Here is a 15,010-nt window from a genome sequence, read left to right on the forward strand (position 1 = left end):
TTTGGGAGAAAGGTGGCATAGAAATGAAATAAATAGTAAATACATATCTTCTAGGTTGGGATCTGCGGTCGCACCGGCAGTGGGAAGTCTTCGTTGTCCCTGGCTTTCTTCAGAATGGTAGACATATTTGATGGTAGGTATTCTAGGAGAACAAGCTCCTTTGGACTTACCTGCATGTTCTCCAAGCTCTGTCATGGAACCACGAAGGCAAATGTAACCTACCAGCTGTGTATGGTGGCCAGAATGGGGGAGGTTTCTTTTTCTGAATACTGGGGCCAGAGTGTGGTGTGGGGGATAGAATAACAGACTAGGACTTGGGAGACATGGGTTTGAATCCGTCTTCAGCCACAGAAGCTCACTGGGTCCGTGGAACGGGTAAAGCCACTCCTTAAATATCTCGCTTACATTAAAAACCCTACTAGGATCACTGTAAGGCAGTTTGGACTTTGAGGGCACAGAACAACCACCATCTCCACTGCCACTTAGCATTTCTTTAGTACCAATTTGCCGCTTCTTACAGCAGCTGGTGTCAGCAGAAAGTCATTGGCAACCTAGAGGTGAAACAGATGAGAAACAAAAGCCTAGATTCCTATTTCATGGCTGGGTTAGATCAGCCTCAGCTAATGACAGCTACATCGGCTGCAGCTCTTTCTCCGGCTCCCACCTCCAGCACACAGTAGCGTCATTAATCATGTACAGAGGAATCAAAATATTTCCTTTATGGGAAAAACAAAAGGAGGGTGGCAGAGAAAAACAAAACAGAAGGGAGGCATCCGTCATGACTTTGGTCTGGGATGGATCAGTATAGAATCACCTACCCTTTTGGCTGAGTTAAAATCGGGACGAATAAATTTCAGCTCCCTTTTGCTGCTGGTTTTTTCCTCATTAAATGTTAAGGCATTGTTGCCAGAGTACTCATTGTGTGTCTTCTGTGCTTTCAAGTTGGAAGCAGCTTTTGGAGACCCTAATATGGCTTTCAAGGTTAGGTGAGATATTTAGGGAGTGGCTTTAACAGTTCCACATATCCTCAGTGAGTTTCCATGGCCAAGGATTCGAACCCTGTTCTCGAGTCCTAGTCTGTTACTCTATCCGCTACACCACACTGGGACAAACAAATTGCTCCATTTAAATAAAGCTGAACTTTAACTGCAAATTAAAAATGTGAGCTGATTGATTGAAAATGTTGTTGGCCGGCTGTAGAAATCTCATGAATCATCAGAGTGTGGATATGTTCGTTTTTAGGACTGCAGCCCCCAGCATGCTGGCTGGGGATTTTGGGAGTTGTTGTCCAAGGGGGGGAGGTAACAATTCCAAGCTCTGTGACTCGTGATATTGTACCTCCTTTGGTTTACCAACAACCCTTTGTAATAATTCAAAGACATCTGAGTTCAGAAGATGAAGACTGGAGCCTGGGTGAGGCCATTACCAGCTATGGCCTAGGCAAAACTCCAACTCCTACTGCCAACCAAGAACAGATTTTAGAAACATTGCTTTTTTTGGACTTAACTCCAAAAAAGGAACTTCTCCGTAATCTATTAAAAAGCAAAGTGTGCTACTTATATACCGCCCCATAGCACTTCAAGCACTCTCTGGGCGGTTTACAAGTTAAATATGCAGGCTACACATTGCCCCCCCCCCCCAGCGAGCTGGGTACTCATTTTACCGACCTCGGACGGACAGAAGGCTGAGTCAACCTTCAGCCGGCTACCTGGGATTGAACCCCCAGGTCGTGAGCACAGTTTTTTGGCTGCAGTACAGCAGTTTAACCACTGTGCCACGAGTCATCGAAGCGACCAACATGAATTTAACCCGACTCTGGGAGGCAGTGGAAGACAGGAGGGCCTGGTATGCTCTGGTCCATGGGGTCATGAAGAGTCGGACACGACTTAATGCCTAAACAACAAAATTAAAATCCAAGCTGGAGAAGACTTCTCAGCTTCTGTCTCCCCATCTCCACCATCTCGTCTTCTTTTTCAGGCGTTACCCTTTATCTGGCCAGGTGTTCATGCCAAGGGCCCTAAGGGGAACCTCCAAGGAGGGGTGGCCTTAAAACAGAGCATGCATGTGATTGTGGGTCCATGGGGAATGTAACTCTTCTAAGGGCTAGCTGTAGTGTTGGCTTGAAAACAAAACTATTTCTGATGATCTCAGAAACCACCATTTATTTCCATGTCAGTCTGAAGCTCACTCATCTCTTGTTTATGCATGATGCCCCATCACCTCTGGTTTATCTCCTGTATGGACCACAATATAGCAAGTAACATATGCTGTGCTATAATAGAGCACCTATTATAGTGATGCCCAGTTTGATTCCTGACTAATGGCTTATGATCCTCCTCCTCTTCCACTCTTCTGAATCCTTCTTCATCCCTTTCTGCTGTGTGAAGCACAGGGCGTTTGCACCCAAACCTTTTGATAGTACCCTTGACCATCTGAGCTGCTTGTTACTGAATCCTTCTGTTGGTTTGATGCCTCGCGTGTCCCATTTGGTTCGTTCCCAATAAATCACACAATAGAATGCATTCCATGCTAATGTAGAGTTAGGCTGTTACTAATTCTGTAAGACTCTTCCCACTCTCTTTCAGGCTTCCCTATTCATTTTCTTCAGTTGGGTGCACAGGATGTTGGCCCTCAATTTGTGCCCTCTGATGCCTCCCTGATGATGTGGGCAGTGTTTTGTTGGATCACACAACTATGCTCCCAAATCTGTTGTTGTTCTGTACACTTTGCTTATTTTGTTGTGCATCTCATTTTTTTTTTGGTCCATATCACTTCATACAGGGAGAATAATTATTGATGGCATTGACATTTCAAAGCTGCCACTCGATATGCTGCGCTCCAGACTGTCCATCATCCTCCAGGATCCCATCTTATTCAGTGGTTCCATTCGGTAAGCGTTGGTTGAGGATGGATTTCATTTCTATCCCCCTTTTTTTCCTACCCGAAATGAGACTCAACATGGCTAACTGGTCCCAAAAACTGGGACACAAATGAAAAACTTTACTTTTTGGATTGCAAGACCCAGAACACCTCAGTTAGCATGGCCAGTGCTGGCTGGGATATTCAGGGAGTTGTAAGAAAATAACTTTTCCTACCTTGAAGATGTATTGATCTGTCTCTGGCCCGTGTCTGTCCTTTACATTTTCACTCATAAATCTGTGCTGTCCAAAACCCACATTTTTCTGCATTTGTTTAGTATGCACAAAAAGACTGCTTTCATTTTCTTTTTTGCAATTTTCCCTTGGAAAACAAGATTTTCCTTTACCACCCCAATATCCTCATCCTTTGGGGGAGATTGTATTGAGCAGGTTGCGAAACCCAACATCCCTTCCTTCAGCCAGTCACACCTCACTGTACTAAAGGGAGCAGGGAGGGAAAACACATGTAACTGTAATGTTCTCGTTCTTTGTCTCAATACAATATTAGGAGCAAAAGTGTTGCCGAAATCAGCGAATTTAATTCAGTAGCATGGTCTAAGTTAAATACTTCTACATCTTCTTTTCCATAGCTTTAATCTGGATCCAGAGTGCAAATGTACGGATGATGTGCTTTGGGAAGCTCTAGAGATTGCCCAGCTGAAGAACATGGTCAAGTCCTTGCCAGGAGGTTTAGGTGTGTACATCAGAATAAAATACAATACAAAGGGCTTGGCTAGATGGACAAATTGGAGCGGGCCACTTAAAGTCAGCTAAGGTTGGTCAGAGATGCATGGTGGGATCCTTGCATCCATAGTCAAGAATCTGGCAATTTTGGGCAAGGAAATCACACGGCATCTCAAGCAACCCTGTTTAGTAGAATTATAGTCTTCTTTCCCGTTAAAAGGAAAGGAAATATGGTTCCTTTTTAAAGGGGAGGACTGATCGAGATTGTTAAGGCTGTCCTTTTGAAGAAGCCACTTAATTGAAATCTTCCACTGGGCTCTCCTGCTCTTCCGGAGCCTTCAAAGGAGAGTCCAGTGGAAGTTCCCAATTACCGTATTTTTCCATGTATAAGACTATACTTTTGTCTAAAATCTTTAGACTAAAAATTGAGGGCCATCTTATACACAGAAGTAAGCTGAGGAAAGAAAAAAATAAGTGGAGGGGAAAGCAGGGAGCAAAGTGACCCTTCAGGACTTTGATCCCTGCTTTCCCCTCCACTTGCTAAGCCCCATTTAGATTTCTTAATTTTGGGTTAGAAAAGTGGGGGGGCGTCTTATACATGGAGGCAACTTATGCACAGAAAAATACGGTAAGCAGCTTCTCCAAAGAAATAGGCAGTTAGCCCCTTTGGTTTGATTTCAGCAATCCCATACCTGGGATTGAACCTAACTGGGGCAATCGCACCTGTACCTAAAAAAACAGTAGCCCCTGACAAGAAGTTAGAAAGGTGCAAGCAAGAATGTTCTGGGCTGGCTTGGTTTGTGCTGGCACCTACATAATCTGGTTGCTGGCAAAAGGGCTAGCCAATTTGTTAGCTGCTAAATATGTCAAAGGGCCTTTTCACCAGTCCTTCTGTAGCTTTGTGACCAAGTTTGCACTTATTAAAGAGCTGCAGCCCAACGAGCCGATGTGTTGGTGCATACCAGTTTCTAATCTCCTATATTTGGAGTCACAAATTACATTTTATTCACAGTCATCAATTGTAGCAGTTCACAAGTGCTAGGTTGCTTCTGCCAAAACCTATCCTTTGGTACCACTGTCCAACCATGTCGAGATCCACCATTATCTCAATTGCTCACGTTCAGTAGATGAAGCTGGACCGTCACAATCCTTACCACTTGCTTTTTTCCCCCCTCCTCAGACGCTGTGGTAACGGAAGGTGGAGAGAACTTTAGTGTTGGTCAGCGCCAACTTTTTTGCCTGGCCAGGGCGTTTGTGCGCAAGAGCAGCATCCTCATCATGGATGAAGCTACAGCTTCCATTGATATGGCCACGGTGAGTAACAGCTGTGGGCTCCTGCCCTCTTGCTGCTCTGTCCGTTCACACACACTGTTCCAAAGCACAAGCAACGGAGCCATTTTTAGCTCCAAGTCAAAACAGCAGATAATAACGGAACCATTATATTACCTTTATATACAAAATTCAGGGTGCAACCAGCGTGATCACCTAAACTGAATACAACTATAAAAGAAGCTTGAGTCAAGCCACAGCAAAAGCAAATCACTCTGATTCAGCCTTGCTGTGGCTTAATTCAGTCACCTTTTGGTTGTATTTAGTCTAAGTGACCACACAAAGACCCCGGTTAGTGTAAGTGTCCACACTGGCTCTCAGTGCAATTTGATATGTGCTGACAGCCTATGGGTCTACTTCCTGTGATACTGCCCCCCTCGGGATCCCTGGCTCTCCTTTCCTTTATTTGTTTGGTGGTCTGTGAAGAGGAAATTTAGCGCTAATGTATCCGTGTAATGATAAGGCAATCTGGTGCCAAACTTGATATTTTATTTTTTAAAAGAAAATACTTTGGGACCACTAGAGAGAAAGATTGCAGAGATGGGTGTTCCTGCTATCCAAAAATACCACCCAGAGCCATGCCCCCCCTGTCCTTTTGTAGAACGAAACAACCTCATTCCACAGTGAAAACGCTATTTGAATCGTTCCTGCTTTCAAAAAGTGGAAGCCCCCAGCAGCAGGGGGGAAAATTCCAGATTGGATGCCAAGGACTGGGTTGATTTCCATTGCTGTTTGCATCATGTGGCCATTAAAAATACTTTGAATTCTGCCCTGCTAATTGCGGAGCAAATCCCAAAATATTTATCCATCAAGTCATAGCCTCAATCTAATTCACTCGTGAGTCAAAGGATGAAGTAATTATTGCTAGGAAGGTATTGGAAATGCTGCCCATCCTATTTTAAGGAAGGGTAGAAAGTTGAATTCATGGGTTTAACTGTTGTGCTCTTTTCTTTCTAGGAAAACATCCTGCAGAAAGTCGTCATGACTGCCTTTGCTGATCGCACGGTAGTAATAATAGCTGTAAGTAGATACAATCATGATGGACCTGCTTCTTCACTGCATCTTCCCACTTTCATGCAGATCAGATGTGATGTTGCTTGAGTTGTCTAGGTCCTATGTGTAGGTCAACTCACATGCAATAGTCCATGTGTGATAATTATGAGAATTGGATAAATAACACTGTTTTATTGGATTCTCTATGGAGTGTCATGCTAATGTTTAATACTTGCATGTTAACTCTCTGTGGTTCTTTCCTCTCAGTTTTCAGAAACATTGTCCATCTATATTTATACCAAGCTTTAATCACTTTCACATGACAGTCTTTCTCTTATTTGTCTCATTCTTCCTTCTTTTCTTTCCTTTTCTTCCTTCCTTTTTTTCTCCTTCCAGCACCGGGTCTCTCAGATTCTGGATGCAGACATTGTTTTAGTCTTCTCCGATGGCGTACTTGTTGAGTGTGATTCGGCTGCTAATTTACTTCTCAACAAAGATGGCCTTTTCACCACTTTGGTGAAGACACACAAATAGATACTCCCAAGCCAAGATTTCCTGCATCATTTCTGGCCTTCTTCTGGTATTCTTGCTTTTATTTCTCTCTGCTCCTCTTCTCAGTTCAACCTCTGTACGACTTACAATATTTCGAAGTGCGGGCAGTCAGGTATTCTGAGATCCAGGTTTTCCCAAACGATTAAACCAAAGACATAGTTTGCTCTACGCCAGTGGTTCCCAACCTTGGCCAACCCAGGTGTTCTTGGACTACAATTCCCAGAAGCCTTCACCACAAGCTGCGCTGGCCAGGGTTACTGGGAGCCATGGTTGGGAACTGCTTTATACTAAAAAGAATGTCACACTTCCATCTTAAATAGAAAAGATGCATACATTTTTGGTGATGAGTGTTTCTTATCTAGCCCTACATGGTTTTAGTTCTGATTACCTCATGAAGCAACTCTTCTTATCCACACCTTGAAACCTGACAACAGCTGATGAGACATTTCTGAAGTTACCAACCTTTGCAGAGGCCAAGTTGGCTTCCATGAAGAACAGCGGCTGTTCTGCACATACTGTAGAACTTTGGAACTCTCCTCCTCAAGATATTCTCTTCTCCCCCATTCCCCCCACGATTGTTTGCAAACAGACCTTTGGTACTTGAAAGAGAATTGCTTACCTGTGTTTTATTTTAAGTTTCCTTTTTATAATTCTGTTTTAAATGCTTCATGTATACTGCTTAGGGGAGAGACTGCTGAAAACTGATCCACTAAGTTTGTCCCATGTGCTAACAGGAAATTTGGTGGGGATATACATAAAGCACCCTTAGTACAGCAGGCCCATCATTTGGCAGAAAATGTTAGGTACAAAAGTAAATGAATTACAACAATCATTAGCACACACACACCCAAACACACCCGTTTCCCCAACAAACAACCCAATGAGGACCGAACATGGGCAAATGTCCTCTTCACAACTTCAGAAAGGTTCCCTTAAAATAATCTTGTAGAGGCCAACATAATTCAAGGAACTTCCTGACGTGTTAAAGTGTACATTAGGAGCCCTAAAGTGAATACCTGTTTCCTCAAAGCATTGACCAATCACAAAACAAAGCAGGCAAAATATGAGATACATGGTGAGGACAAACAGATATCTTTTACCAATCAAGAGAGCACCTCTTCTACATACATGCTGCTAAGCATGCTTTATAGTTTTACTCAAGCCCAAACTAGTTTCTAAACCAGAAACAGTTATCCTGGCAGCTTTTTGTGTGTGTCAAAAGCATGGTTCGAATGATTTTCCCCTCTCAAATTAGGAAAAGAATGAAACCTTTGGGTCTTCTTCGGATATATGGGAGTAGCTCATGGCCAGAGCAGGAGGTGCTTCCTCCTGCTATTTCAGAGTGAGGCATTCCCCTGTCCTGACTTTGTCCACAAGTTGCCTGTGAAAGGCCCCTTTGTTATATAGCCCCCTTGTATCACATGTGAAGCTCATCAAATTACTTTGGAGAGAAATGAATATAATGATTTACTGAAGTCACCCATAACTGAGCATTGTTAGGAGAATACTCTGGGTCCCGGATCATCATCCCACCACTGTTGTTATAGATGGTTTCATTAGGCAGTTACATTTGTTCTTCTTTAAAGTAACTTTCCAAACTTTCACATTCTTTTATATATGTCATGTGGCCACTCGCCATGCTAATTGCATCAGTAGCCCAGTTATTATCCCAGGAATCCAGGTCTAAACCTCTCACAGTGTAGAACATAATGATGAACAAAAGCTTCTGTTTTTTTCTAATTGCAGCACCGGGTCCACACCATCCTGACAGCAGATCTGGTCATGGTGATGAAACGAGGGGTCATTTTGGAGAACGACACCCCCGAACATCTCCTGGCTCAAGAAGATAGCATCTTTGCGTCTTTCGTCCGGGCTGACATGTGAAAGAGTTGCATGTGGTTGGCTTTTTAATGCCTGATTTTTCAATAAAGAAGAGGGGAAATATATTTTCTATATACTGTAGTATCACTGAAAACTTTGGAAGGATTTTTTCCATCTGTAACTTTTATAAAACTGAACCGCATTATGTATGGTTTAAAGAAATAAATTTTTCTTCACAAAAGTCTGGACAGTTTTGTCTTACCTTATAATTGGGTTCCTTCTCATGAACAGAGTTGGTATTTCTAGTTCTACTTGCGTCACTCAATCTAGCCAGGCTGGGCGGCTGAGGGTTTGACCCCCGAGAGAGGCCTGCAAGGAGAAAACTAGAAACTGGGCCTTCTCGGCGGTGGCCCCTCACCTCCAGAACATCTTCTCCCCTTGAAATTCACCTGGGAGTTTTTAAGAACAAGCTGAAGACTTGGTTCTTCAGGCAAGCCTTTCCCCGCTTCCATTTCTTAATTCCCTATGTCTTATCATCTTGGACCTTTCTACATTGTTTGATATTGTTTGTTTTAAATTTTGTTTGTAAGCTGCCCAGAGTAGATTCATTGAATCTAGATGGGTGGAGTAAAAGTTGGAAAATAAATAAATAAACAAACAAACAAACAAACAAACAAACAAATTAATTAATTAATTAATTAATTAATTAATTACCTTGAAAAATAAGAGTTGAGCTTTTTCCTATTTTGGCAAGGAGGCGGATTTACTTCATAGGATAGACAGGAGAATTCCTCTGTTCAGCTATTTTTTGTGTGGTAAACAAAGAACGTAAAGAAAAAGTAAAGAAACTGAAAAATCTGGCAAAACATGACTGCTACAAACATTAGTTGAGAACTAAATGTGTAGTCTGACCCTGTGGATTCAGAACTAAGACCCACTCCTTTTGGTGGAATTTACCTGTGAGTAAGTGTGATTAAGATTTAGACCTTAATTAGGAGTAATCAATCAACCCCATTGCTTTCAAGGCAGCCACCCTCTATTCAGCACTGGTTAGGTTTCATCATTCTAGAGGACTGTTTCCAGTTCTGGAAACCACACTTGAAGAAGGATGCCAACAAACTGCAACAAGTTCAGAGGAGGGCAACAAGGATGATCAGGAGAATGGAAACCAAGCTCTAGAAGGAAAGACGAAAAGGACTGGGCATGCTTAGCCTTGAGAAAGAAGACTGAGGGGTGATATGATTGTTGTTGTTGTTTAGTCGTTACGTCATGTCCGACTCTTTGTGACCCCATGGACCAGAGCACGCCAGGCCCTCCTGTCTTCCACTGCCTCCCGGAGATGGGTCAAATTCATGTTGGTCGCTTCAATGACACTGTTCAACCATCTCATCCATTAGGCTACCAATATTTGTGCAAAATATAGTATGTCAGTGAGAAACTAAAAAAATTCTCCTTGAGAAAGCACAGAAGCACTGACTGATTGTTAAGAAAGACATGAGCAACCTATTCAATGCTTCACATTCTTAAAAGTCAAAGCGGCAGTCATAGTTTTATGCAAATTGTGCAGTTTTGTGCAAATCTGTGTAATATGCAGAAAACATATTGCTAACTGATGTGAGAACTGTATCAAAAGTGCCTGCAAATTCCATATTGGTGAGATTAATTTAACAGTTCTTTGTCCTCACTTAAAATGATGACAAACAAGAGCTTTAATGTCACTAATTTTTTAGCGTGTATCAGGGATGCAGGGGAATCACCCCATACTAATGCAAGTACCTTTAATAGCTCCTCACCATAATTTCAATATTATAACCTCAAGCGCCATCACTTAAGAAGCAAAAGCCTTCTTCAGAATAAGTTAGCTCCCCCTTAATGGCAACATTCTTGCATTTCCTTTGGGGACACGCCAGTTCAATATCAGCGCGGAAAAGAGCACACAACTCTAGAAGTGCAACTACAAATTATTCCTCCACAAACTGTTCAAGAACTGCTGTCACAAGTAATTTCCAGCCTTGCTTTCTCATTAGCTTGAGCACCTCTCTCTTTTTTTTGCCAGGATTTAGCACTCTCTTTGCCATCATCTAATGAGAAGTCAACTATGATGATTGTTTGTTGTGAGATAAGAGGGCGTTGACTCTTACAAACTCAAGAGCCAGCATGGGAATCATTATTCCATCCAAGAAGCAAACCATAAAGGCTCACTCTTGGCTGTGGTTCACACCGCACATTTTTGTTCACACACATCACCGCTTGTCTCATTAAGTCTTGGTGGAGGTCTCCTCGTACGGCACAGTCTTGCTTGTCGCCAATAAAAGGGGAATCAAAAATAGACACGGATCTGAATGAAACATACGTTAATTGGATATATGGATGCAAAACATGTATGTATAACAATTTAAGTAGAATGGCATTGCATTTCTCCCAGGGGTGGAAGACTGTGACCAGGACATCTGTCTGCTTCCCAGGTTTACTTTCCAGGTGCTGACAGTGAACGGGCAACTTCAAGAGTATGATCTCCTTCATTTTGCTCTTTGCCCAGTATCCTGTTGCATTACAGTAGGACTGGGGTATCCATAGGAGATAAATTCCTAGCCCACTCACGGATGCCAGAAATAGCGGATAAGCGAAGCACTTCTTTCCTGTTTCTTTGGTGTATGTGCATGTTGAGAAAGGATGACCTGGCCCAGTCTTGCCAAAGGGCTGTGTTTCCTGCCCTCCTGTTTGCAAATGTGGCTTTTCTACCTCACTGCAAGCTGCTTCCTTTGGAGACATCTGGCCATGAGCGCATTTCCCTTAAGTCACCTGTATATAGCATAGTCTCTGTTTCCATCTAGTGGTCAGTCCTGGTAATACACTTTGGGAACATGCATTTCTGGGTTTTATTTAATTGATTGTTGTGGGTTTTTCGGTCTCTTTGGCCGTGTTATGAAGGTTGTTCTTCCTAACGTTTCTCCAGTCTCTGTGGCTGGCATCTTCAGAGGACAGGAGTCAGAACTCTGTGCTCTGGTGCAGTTTGTTTGAGAGTTGGGTATTTATTTAATTTTTAATTTATAAGTTTTTTTAGGCAGCAGATAAGTGGAACCACGGGTCCTGATCCTGCGGATACAGCGGTCCTACTGTACATAGTTCTGGAAGGGCAGCCATGTAAATGGTCTCCCCAAATGTGCAAGCTTCCCTTTGCTGGTCCACTCTTGCACTGCTCTTGAGAAAGGGTTGTGCAACCAGCTGTGTAACGGGTCCCTCAACGAGGACCTGTTGGCGTGGCCAAAACCTTCCATGCTTGTCCTAAGGCCAGTGAACTCCAGGGAGGCCTTCCCAAGGGAGGTTTGTGGCATGGCGGCCATTCCAATGGAGGAATGTCCTAAAAGAGGCCAGTGACACCCCTGCCCCCATCTTTTGGAGGAAAGAGGGGGTCACTGTAGGTAGCAAAGAGGAGGAGAATGTTGATGTAACCTGGCTCAGCACACTGGGATTTGGGGCAAACCAAAAGGCAAATGGCAGGCTAGCCTTGCCCTGACTGAAAGGAAAGGGATTTTCCTTCCTGTGGCCCTCCAGATGTTTTTGTCTACCTCCCCCAGGAGCCTAACATAGCCAATGCTCTGAGAGGTTAGAGGTGTTGCGGCCGGAAATAATCTGGAGGGTCACAGCCGCTCACCCCCCACAATAAAGCAATTCACTCCAAACCAAGGGCAGCGCTTGCGACTCAACAGACACATCCATGCTTTCTTACTGTCTGTCCACTTTCCCAGATTGATTAATTGGTTCAGTGATTAATTCCTTCAAGCCCTGCTGAATCAGGAAAGTCCAAGAAGCTTCTGCAAACAGGTAGAATCAAGCCAGTATCTGAAAACTCAGCATAATTTAACAAATGTTGGCTGAGAGACATTTGCCAGAAAAGTGACAAGAAGCATTGCTGAACATTTAGGGTTTGTTTATTTCTAACATTTATCTCTCACGTTTCCTCCAATGAAGTCAAGTTGGCACATACAGTATTTAGCTCTCCTCCGCTTTAGCCCCATGATAACCCTGTGAGGTAGATCAGGCTGAGAGACAGAGTCTGCCCCATGGTCCCCCAAAGTCCCATTCCAAATGCTCTAGCGGCCAATTACCCTGATGACCAAAAGCCCCATGTACTCCCAGAAAAACCTTCAGAAAATTCTTATAAGAAAGCCCTGATCTTCCCCAGCCATGTGATCATGTCAGAAAACAATAATCAGCCACATATAGCTAGTCTCAGCTAAAGAGCAGCCCCAGAGTTTATCCCACTTTGTAGCCACCTGCTAGAACAGTAGAGATTGCTCTAAAAAACATTGACTACATGATGTTCTTCTTAGAACATTCCAACGTGTTCTTAATGGGGATCAATCTGTCCCCGATCGGTCTAAGGTTGGAGCCTCCTGATTGTTTGGAATGACTGGGATCAGTTCAAATAACATGGTTTTCTTGCCGAGCAGTCCCCTATTTATTTATTTATTTATTTATTTATTTATTTATTTATTTATTTATTTATTTATTTATTTATTTATTTATTTGCTTTATATCCCATCCATCTGGTCTGGTCGACCACTCTGGGCGGCTTACAATAAAATATACAATAAACCATAGAATATACAGTGGACCCTCTACTTACGGAATTAATCCATATTGGAACAGTGGCTGCAGGTCGAAAAGTCTGTAGGTCGAATCTCCATTGACCTACAATGCATTGAAAACCAATTAATCCCATAACCAGCGGTCTTTATTCTATTTTTATTCCATTTTGGTTTTTTTCTGGTCTGTAAGTCGATTCTCTGGCTGCAAGTCGAATCTAAATTTTGTTGCCAGGGAAGTCTGTAACTTGAAAAGTCTGTAAGTCGAGCCGTCTGTAAGTCGAGGGTCCACTGTACAAAAAAATACAATAGACCATAAAGATTTAACAAACAAACTGTGGCACATACAATAATAAAACAAAAAATAAATAAGAAGAAAAAGAAATTAAGTATTGACAGGAGGGATGGATTCCTCGCTATACAGGCAACGGAAATGGCGACGGTAGTCACTCAAGTGTGGGATGGGAGATTTATTTATTTATTTATTTATTTATTTATTTATTTATTTATTTATTTATTTATTTATTTATTTATACCCCGCCCATCTGGCCTAAAAGGCCACTCTAGGCGGCTTAGATGATGTATAAAGGTAGTCATGGTCTGACCACGACTGCAGATAGCACCCTCCGTCCCATTTTGAAGTGGGGGGAAAGGCTTTTTTAAAAATCTAATTCCTTTTAAGAAAAGAAACTTTCCCACTATTATGCTACATCATTTAAGTGCTATAAAGTATAGAGATGAAGACAATAGCCTGGCTGTGCAGCTTCAACTTTACATACATTTTATTGCCTGTTAGTTTTGCTTAACATCTGTCAAGGAGGACTACATAGCACAATAGTAAGTACAGCAGGCAGTCATTTTTTATTTTTTAAGATGGAAATGTGGTTCAGAACTGAAGAAAACCAAATAATCATTTAGGGTTTTTCAATGATGAAACAATGCAGCGCTATACCACTGACCAAAAATTATTTTTTGAAAAAAAAGAAGAAAGCGAGAAACGTGGGGCTGAAAGATAGAATCACAGGACAATGGAGTTGGAAGGGGCCTCCAAGGCCATTGAGTTCAAACCCTCTGCTCAAGGCAGGAATACAAATCAAAGCAGATCTGACAGCTGGCTGTCCAATTTTCTCTTGAATGCCACCAGCATTGGAGGGCTCACCACCTCCCAAGGACATTGGTTCCGTTGTCATACTGCTCTAACAATTAAGACATTTTTCTAGATATTCAACCAAAGTCTAGGTTCCTGCAGCTCATATCCCTTATTACATGTCCAGCATTCTGAGATGATCATGCCCCTCCTCTGTATAACTAACTACCTTGTGGCATGTCCATGTAACACGGCACTCCATGGCTCCCCTCTTTGTGTGCATAAAACCCCAGCATTAATGCCCACCCAAAAGCAAACAGAAGCAGGCTGTTTCCCACTGGCTGATAGCAGATGAGGAGCAAGAGAAGGCAGGAGACGAGGAGCAAGAAGGGGAGAGAAGCATTGCAACCCAACAGACCAAAACAGACCGTTCTAATGCCAACTATGGTTGACTAGATCACAACTACGGGGGCTGCAGGAGCGATGCCCATGTGAACAGAAGGAACAAACAAGCCCCCCCCCATTCCAAGACTAGATCACTCCCTGTTGCTAATGTAGCTGTGTCCCCAGTAAGTCAACAGCTGAATGCGAGTCAGCACTTCTGTAAATCCCAGAGGCAAAAGATCTATCTTACTTGGGACTACTAATAGGATGTCTGCCAGTGTGTGTTGTCCTTTTGATTGTTGGATATAGTAGGCCTGGAGACAGGGCTGGGCCTACCTTTTGGGTCTCTGAAGCTTGAATTGTTGGGGGAGGGGGATCCTTCACAACCAGCAATGAAATCAGGATAACCACTGTTATCTTCTTCAATGGGTCTTTTTCCCACGACAGGCCACCACAGTTATTTTTGGGGGACCCTTTAGAATCAGGGTCCCTGAAGCTTAAGCTTCATTCGTTTTACAGTAGACCCACCACCCTGCCTGGAGGCCATTCCTGCTCTGCCATGAAGTTTGTCCTTGTTCCAAGAGCGACACTAAAACCAACGATTGGGGGAATTGCTTTTCTGTCTTCCAAAATCCCAGCATCTCGCTGGGCTT

The 15,010-nt window shown here is 42.9% G+C and overlaps 1 protein-coding gene across 5 annotated transcripts in view; it reads left to right on the forward strand.

Moving 5' to 3' along the window:
- ABCC9 (ATP binding cassette subfamily C member 9) overlaps positions 1-8,538 on the forward strand; it is an 80,671-nt gene extending 72,133 nt beyond the window's left edge. For 3 of the 5 annotated variants that reach the window (XM_072999692.2, XM_072999695.2, XM_072999693.2), the window contains 6 exons: positions 55-133; positions 2,782-2,890; positions 3,509-3,612; positions 4,783-4,916; positions 5,889-5,951; positions 8,223-8,538. In XM_072999692.2, coding sequence (XP_072855793.1) covers positions 55-133; positions 2,782-2,890; positions 3,509-3,612; positions 4,783-4,916; positions 5,889-5,951; positions 8,223-8,360 — 627 coding nt within the window. In that variant the 3' untranslated portion in view covers positions 8,361-8,538. Of the gene's footprint in view, positions 1-54; positions 134-2,781; positions 2,891-3,508; positions 3,613-4,782; positions 4,917-5,888; positions 5,952-6,320; positions 6,505-8,222 lie in introns of all 5 variants that reach the window. The other 2 variants (XM_072999694.2, XM_072999696.2) reach the window with 1 other exon arrangement.
- Positions 8,539-15,010: the final 6,472 nt, after the last annotated feature.

The sequence above is a fragment of the Pogona vitticeps genome, chromosome 5 (assembly GCF_051106095.1).
Source record: "Pogona vitticeps strain Pit_001003342236 chromosome 5, PviZW2.1, whole genome shotgun sequence".
Taxonomy (NCBI): Eukaryota; Metazoa; Chordata; class Lepidosauria; order Squamata; family Agamidae; genus Pogona; species Pogona vitticeps.